Below are 7,508 nucleotides of genomic sequence, written 5' to 3'. Positions count from 1 at the left end.
GACCATTATTGGATTTTGTACCTGGATGATTGAGCATGAACTTTGATGCTTTTAGTGGCTGCCTGCCTGGGAGGAGTCAACGGGGGACAGGACAGCCCCCAGAAACCATCTTATCACCAGCAAACTGGTTGGTCCACTAAAGGAGAGTACTGCTTGGTGGGTAAACGGTTTACTTGGGACTCTCAGACTGATGAAGCCCTCCGGATAGAGGGCGAAACGTCTTTCCACAAAAATAAACTGTCCAGATGACCTGAAGACTAAAAGCACATAACAGACACAATGAAGCAAAGTTCAATAAGACACAGAGCCCAGCAAGTTACCGTTGTTGTCGACAACACTGGTCTCTTTCTTTGCAACGTCAGCCGGCACTCCATAGATCTGCACTTTCACGAACGGGTCCACGACGGAGGAACTCTTCTTGTTCACTTTGGGGAGCTGCTGGGCTGAAATAACCTGGTGGCAGATAGAGATCGAGGCTGGAAACAGGTTTCACAGCAGAATGCCTGTCTTCACGCTGATAACCTCACCATGACATGCAGCGTCTTGTGCTTCAGCCACTCCCCTCGGGTCAGGGTGATCGGGTCAAACTCAGTGGTGCTGTCTCTCATGTAGGACGGTTTGAGGATGTACCCACTCTTGCCGTTGACCTGGAATCTGCCCTGGTTCAAGTCCATTTCCTTGCAGTCTGTCTGGAAGTTCAAGGTGACTGAGAAAACAATGAAAGAATGCAGGAAATGAGATGAAGGAGATCTGACGGTACCTGCTGCTTCCATATCAGATGTCAGGGTTTTGTACCTATTTGGCAGCCAGCGTTCCACAGGTCCACTGGGTTGTAGTTTGAGGAGTCGGTCCTGGAGCCTGAGGGATAAACGCGGCTCAGTTTCTCCACATTATGGCGGATGTAGGCGTTGGCTGCAGAAAAACACACGTGAACCAAGGATTCATTCACGGAGCTGAGTGAAGGTTTCTCACACCATCAGAGATGTTCTTTACCCGTCTCTTCTGCCAGACTCTTGGCCTTCCCCTCCTTAAAGGACGACATCTCGTAAAAGCTCTGGTTCTTCCTGGCGTCCTCAAAGCTGTGAAAGTGGACGCTCCGGCAGTAGATCACCATGTTGGACAGCTCTTTGGCTAGTTTCAGCTTTTTCTTTAACACAAGAGGAACATTAGAAGCTTGTTGAATTCACGTGCACACCAGTGATGTCACACCTACCTGGTTCTTCTTCTCTTTTTGCTCGTCTTCATCGTTTGACTCCTCTTCCTCAGTCACATCTGTGTTTTCAGCAGCTGCTGTGTCCCCCGCGAAGCTGACCTCCAGTTTGTTTAATCGCTTTCCTTTGATCAGGAACTTTCCTTTCAGCTCCTGGGAGGAGACGTACCAACAAGCACAACATGGAAACAGTCTGAACGATGTCCTCCTCCTCAACCACAGCTTTTCTTGACGGGCTTCCTGATACCAACCTCTGGAGATGGAAAGTTTTGGGGCACGCCATCGTCCAGGGGAGAAGTGACGAGCGCGCTCCCCAGGATGGAGCTCATGTGTTGGGCCATGACTACCTGCTGCTCCTCACTGCAGTGGTTCTCCAAGGAGAGGATAACTGGATAATCAGATGTCTGGTGGGACAACCAGACCCCCCAAAAAGTGTTAATGGACATCATCCAACTGAATCCAGAATCTTACCTGATGTTCCAGCTGAACACACCTTAAAGGCGTTCTCCTTGATGGCTTTGATCACATCTCTGAACAGGATCTTTGAGGTCAGGGTGTAGCCGTGGTAGATCACCGGCTCGTTGTCTGACCCGTCCCAGCAGTCCAGCTCCACACAGCGGCAGCCCTTCAGCAGAGCTCTGAAAGTCAAATCCATCATTGGTGGTGCAAAGTGCATACTGTCATGTTGCAATAGTGCAGGAATGCCACAGGGCCCTGACGTCGGGCACTAAACTTTCTCACAGAAAGGATGCTCCTGATTTCTACATGACAAGGTGAAGTCTGTTGTGGATTCAAGGTTTAAAGTTTGTCTTCCAAATACTTTTCTTCCTACATTACCCCACTGGGACAGCGAAACAACTAGAGACAAAAAGTTGGGTACCATTTTAGTGTCAGCTGCAGAAGCTAAAACTGGATGGAGGTGTCTCGGTACCTGACATAGGCCTCCGTGCTGCTGGGCCCTTTGAGCTGATCCTCCAGGAGGTAGGTGTTGTGCGAGGAGGAGATGAAGTAGTGGTTGAGGGGCTGGTGCATGTCCTGGTACACCTCCACGTGCTCAGGATTGAGAATCATGGCCTCTGGATTGTTCAGGTACATCAGGAAGCCGTCCTTGGAGAGCAGCTTTTTATCTTTGGCTAAAAGAACACAAAGACAAGACATCAGTTCTTCACTGAAGGATGGAAGTCTCGCCCTCGTGTCTTCCTTTGAGAATTTAGACGGTTAATATTTGATTCTGTAGTCTCAGATAAAACATCCTTGATGGTAAGAGCGGATCAGAAGTTATGGGTGGAACAAGAGGAAGTTTCCGGACCATGCCATAATACATCCCGCCTTCAACGAGTGTTTAATAAAGATGTGAATCGAAGGGAAAGTTCAGCCATTAAGCCCCCTGACAGCCGAGGACCTGAGGTGGACCTGCTCTGAGAAAACACTGACCGTGTTCGTCCGGCTCAAACGTCTCGATGATTTTTTGAGCATCAGCCAGCGTGGCTTGCTCTCGCTGCTCCTTCATCAGGAAGTCCACCAGGTTCTGGGCACTCATGACGCCCGTGGTCTTGGCATACTCCCCGTAGATGATGTCGATTTCCTCGCGTTGGGTCAGCAGGTTATAAAAATGTTCAATCTCTTTCCCAGCCAGGTATCCAGAGTTTGATTGGTCACATTTCTGTAAGGGGTGGGGTGGGGGGTGGGGGGACAATTACAATTGAGTTAGTCCAAACTAAAACCAAATGAAACGGAGATGGTACCAGGGTGTCCTCACAGTACAGCAGTTCTCTTAACAAATCAACCAAAAATAACACAAATAAATGTTTTCTCACACATGCAGACCCTAACTTTGATTTACAGGCACAATTCTTCAAAATGTCTGCAGTCGGAGAAGTCTACAAGAGATTTTTCTTTAGAGCTTGAAGCCTGGATTTGACATTTCAGATGAAGCTCCACTCCTGCACTTCAGGTTCAGTTGAGAAGCAGCCAGAGCAGAACCGCCTCCTCGTGTTGGAGCATCACGTCTTCTCAGCAGACGTTCTGACACCGAGAACACGACATGAAACGTTTTTAATTCTCCAATTTCTCCCACAAAAGTGTTAAAATGGTGCAGAGTCGTCAGGTTCAACTCTACGATAATCTAAACTGTGGACGTAACAGTTCATGTGGTTTGATCGCATATTCATAAATGAAAGGGCAGCACGGTGGCGCAACTGCAAGAGTTGCTGCCTCTCAGCGAGAAGGTTGCCGGTTCAAGTCCAGGGGCCTTTCTGGGTGGAATTTGCACGTTCTCTCTGTGCACGTGTGGGTTTCCTCCAGTTACTCCAGTTTCCTCCCACAGTCCAAAAACATGCATGTTAGACTGATTGGTAACTAAATTGTCCCTAGGTGTGAGTGAGAGAGTGAATGGTTGTTTGTCTCGTTTGCCTCTATGTGTCCCTGTGATGGACTGGAGACCTGTCCAGGGTGTACCCCGCCCCTCACACAGTGATTGCTGGACATGGGCACCAGCGAACCCCATGACCCAAAATGGAAGAAGCAGGTAAAGATAATGGATGGATGGATGGATGGATGGATGGATGGATGGATGGATGGATGGATGGATGGATGATAAATGATTTGATGAAATGATCAGATTCAATTTAAAGTTCCTGCTGCAGCAACATTTTCTGATAAATATGAACGCATTTTTGGAAAGAGAACATTTATAATGATTTGCAAAAAGAATTTCACGCCACTGAGATGAACGGTTGTTGAGATACAGTACTCTCGTGCACAGTAACAGGAAGTGATGTCACTAACAGGAAATGATGTCAAAGGGGAACAGAGCGTAGTGGCTAACAGCACAGAAGAATATGATGTTTCTTTAGATTATTTTGAGTCAGAGTGCAAATGTTTCAATAAACAAAGAGCAGGAAGTTCCCTGTGATGTCACTTCCTGTTGTTCTCTTTGGCTCCTCCAAGTTAAAAAGAAAATAATCCAGTTATGTGATAAAATGGGTAGAATTGTGTTTTGTGCCAAATTTCTTGGGAAAAAAGAAGCCGTTTTCCTTCGCTTGTTGTATTTGCAGGATCATCACAAAATCTTTTGTCTTTACTCACTGGTTCTCCTCCAGATTCATTCAATTACTCAAAAATATTTAGTTATGAATGAAACAGAAATGTTTCCCAATGTTTCTTTGAAATGGTTTAAAACTGGAGACTTCTGAACCATCTTTCATTCTTGGCAGCTCAGCTTTTGGTGGATGCTGATTTTTTTTAACATCGTGGTCTTTTTAAACATTATCCTTACTTCACCCACTCACAGTCACATTTTTCTTTGTGCTGTCAGGAATGGATGATACTTATCTACATGAAAATGTTGAAACCAAACAATAATGAAAGTCAGAATTAACATATTCATTTTGTGTTGTTTGATTCTTCCATACATCACTTTTCTTCCTTCCAAACATCATCTCGTAATATTTCATTAAGCCAGTTTTTAAATGATTCTGTGATTAAACTATTAGAAGTTCCTGTGAGGAATCACCTTGAAAAGCATCTCAGCGTAGTTGTCGTCCAGGTCCATGTTGACCAGCCGCAGGAAGTTCTTCATCTCTGACTGAGTCAGCTTCTCGTCCTTGTTTTTATCTGCTTTCCTCAGGCAGCTGAAGATCCAGCTGGGAAGTTTTAGCTGTAAGGAGAGTTTGTCAGCCTGCCTGATTCAGAAGCTGTGATGTTCACTGAAGGATACTGCTCTGTGGTCTGCTGCCGGCTCTGCTTGTTTATGCTGGTGATGAGTTTCTGCAGGCTTCGGACCCACTGCCCGGCCTCCTCCTCAGAGCTGGCGATCAGGTCCAGGCTCTTGTGGCGGCTCTTGAACAGGATCGAGAAGCAGCGGCCCTCCACCTGCTCCTCTGTGTTCTTCTTGAAACCCTCCGACTGACGACCGAGCTGCACCGCTGAGATGTTGGCAACTGAAACTACAAAATTAAAAAACTAAACATCATTGAAGCTATTTTGCCCTGTGATTAAAACCTATGTGCTGCTCTGCTAAGAGTATATTCTTGAGCATCAGTGGACACCTTCCTTGGTAAACGAGAGATTTTTTTCAGCTTTTTTAAAGCCTGCAGTCACCTCGGTGAACAAACATGACTAAACCAACAAGACATCACCTGACAGCAGTTTGTGGATGTAATCCAGAAAGACCTATATTAGGACTCCACTCACTGAAGGAAATACTCTCCCTACAAACAAGCCCTCTGAGCTGATGCAGAACAACCAGCTGTGAGATAAGACCAAAGCCTTTTAATCAAAAACTTTACAGCTTTATGGCTGATCCTCCACTCCTATGATCCACGACAGGAACCGATCTGAAGTGAAACATTACCAGAGATGGTTGGAGGTGTGTCGGTACTGAAAACAGGAGTTTGATGGAGTACAGATGGCGTGCAGGACTTGATCAGACTCAGGTGTGCAGGGACTCACAGGTCTGGCTGGACTTGAAGGGTTTCTTGGATTGACGCCACATGGTCTTACAGTCGTCCTGCAGTTTTAGAAATCGAGTCTTTTTCCAGGACTGGGACCGAACCTTGAGGAGGTCTCCACCATTCAGGAGGAACTGGAGGTCCGGATCTCCCTCCATACCTGAAAAACCAGAAATATTTAGGAAAAGTCAGCCTGACAGACACAGATGAAGCCAGCAAACCACTTCTGAATCATTTCTACAGCAGACACTAAATGAAAACAGCCAGGCTGATTAGGAGTCTCAAGGTTTCCAAAGCTTGCAGCCTTAACCTTGCAGCACCACATGCTTGCAGAGTTCACTCCGACCTTCTGCAGAGCAACATACCCAGGAGCCTGGCGCTGATCTGGATGGTCCTGTGGCTGCAGGCATGGTGAAGGAATTCCTCAGACCTGCTGAGTTTCGGCTGCTTCTGCACGCAGGACATGCTGCTGCAGCTCTCCTGCACCAGTCTGCAGGAGCAGGGTGTGGACTGGACTCTGAAGGTCCAGGACTTCCCTCCGACAGTCAGCTGACTCACGCACGCACACTCCAAAGTATCCACAAGTTGTTGGAATTGGGAGGAAGCTAAAAAACGAGACCAATCTGTCCGCAGTGTATCTGTGCTCCAAGGGAACTTCAGAAATTAGCCAGAAACCCGATGAAGCTACAAAACTTTTTTCATATTAGATAATAATTAACTAGCGCGGAGATCAAACAAAATATTAACGTGGAGCAGGAATGAATGAAGCGCGCCCTCTGGTGGTAACGCGCGGAACTTCCGGCCGCTGTGATTGAATTCCTTTACTCGAGATCTTTGAGCACACCAAAAAGAACTGGTAAAAAGCAAGAAGGGAAAGCTTTAAAAGTCTACGTTTCACCCTGTTTTCCTGCTCCTGAACGTGAGCCTAAATACAACCTCGGTGCTGTTTGGTTTGGCTGTTTTTGCCACATATTGAGAGGAAGATGTATGAGGGTGGCCACACCTTGAAGCAGAGGAAACTGATCTGATGTGTGATACAAACTGCTCTCAGCTTGTAACTGTACAGCTAACAAATCCAAAGTTCATGCAGAGGCTTACTTTGATTACATTTTAATGTAGGAAAAAAAAAAACTAAAAATGTCATATTTTGCTCAAATTGACACTCAGATGCAAAACACACCTTCAACAAGAAAACTTACAAAAATAAAAGCACTTACCTGTCATTTTCTTTTCAATCCCGTTCGTTTCCATTCTCTCCTTTAAGTATTTTTCCAGAATTTGTTGCCTTTTTTATTCGTGTCTCTTCTACCACAGTTTTAGGTGTGGTTGCTCCCTGTTTCCATGTGCCCAGTTTGGGGTCAAAAAGGGGAAAAAGTTAGGACAAATGAGGAGAAGGTGACCACAGCCAGCCACACAGGTGAGTAAACGGTGGTAAAGTGAAGTGAGGCAGGCACTTCTGCAGGCTTCAACACCGGTTTGACCAGCCTGCCATTCAAGCTGATGTCACAACAGCGTAGGGTTACACCTTCATCTGGCCTGTGCCATCATGCACTGCAGCGTAACACGACCTTGTTGCCAGCCAGATAGGTATGCTTCATTATTATTATTACTATTACAGCCCCCCCCCCCACACACACACACACTTATTTTTCTACAGTGAAACGTGTTTTTTAAAAAACCACGTGTGAGAACACGGGACTCAGTAACGCCAGATCTTTTCTAAGAACAATGTGAATGAGCTGGGAGGTGAAGCAACCCATAATACAGTGAAATTAATATCTTTACCCCAGATCAAGCCTTTGGCAGATTGTTCATGTGAGCACACGCCCCCCCCCCCCCCCCCCCCC

General features: G+C 46.3%; 1 protein-coding gene across 2 annotated transcripts in view; it reads right to left on the bottom strand.

Annotated features, from left to right (window-relative positions):
* LOC119414959 (1-phosphatidylinositol 4,5-bisphosphate phosphodiesterase delta-1) overlaps positions 1–7,189 on the bottom strand; it is an 8,541-nt gene extending 1,352 nt beyond the window's left edge. Inside the window, exons 1-13 of one of the 2 annotated variants that reach the window (XM_037682077.1) lie at positions 6,879–7,189; positions 5,663–5,821; positions 4,929–5,157; positions 4,725–4,854; positions 2,645–2,873; positions 2,142–2,343; positions 1,704–1,848; positions 1,462–1,614; positions 1,214–1,363; positions 994–1,147; positions 796–912; positions 528–706; positions 321–453 (exon numbers count right to left, since the gene is read on the bottom strand). In XM_037682077.1, the coding sequence (XP_037538005.1) occupies positions 321–453; positions 528–706; positions 796–912; positions 994–1,147; positions 1,214–1,363; positions 1,462–1,614; positions 1,704–1,848; positions 2,142–2,343; positions 2,645–2,873; positions 4,725–4,854; positions 4,929–5,157; positions 5,663–5,821; positions 6,879–6,912 (2,014 nt within the window). In that variant the 5' untranslated portion in view covers positions 6,913–7,189. Of the gene's footprint in view, positions 1–320; positions 454–527; positions 707–795; positions 913–993; positions 1,148–1,213; positions 1,364–1,461; positions 1,615–1,703; positions 1,849–2,141; positions 2,344–2,644; positions 2,874–4,724; positions 4,855–4,928; positions 5,158–5,662; positions 5,822–6,026; positions 6,127–6,878 lie in introns of those variants that run through there. The other variant, XM_037682076.1, reaches the window with a different exon arrangement.
* Positions 7,190–7,508: the final 319 nt, after the last annotated feature.

Source organism: Nematolebias whitei, chromosome 9 (assembly GCF_014905685.2).
Source record: "Nematolebias whitei isolate Nwh7 chromosome 9, NemWhi1, whole genome shotgun sequence".
NCBI lineage: Eukaryota > Metazoa > Chordata > Actinopteri > Cyprinodontiformes > Rivulidae > Nematolebias > Nematolebias whitei.
Note: the sequence above shows the minus strand (reverse complement) of the source record. Positions and strands in the feature narration are given on the sequence as shown.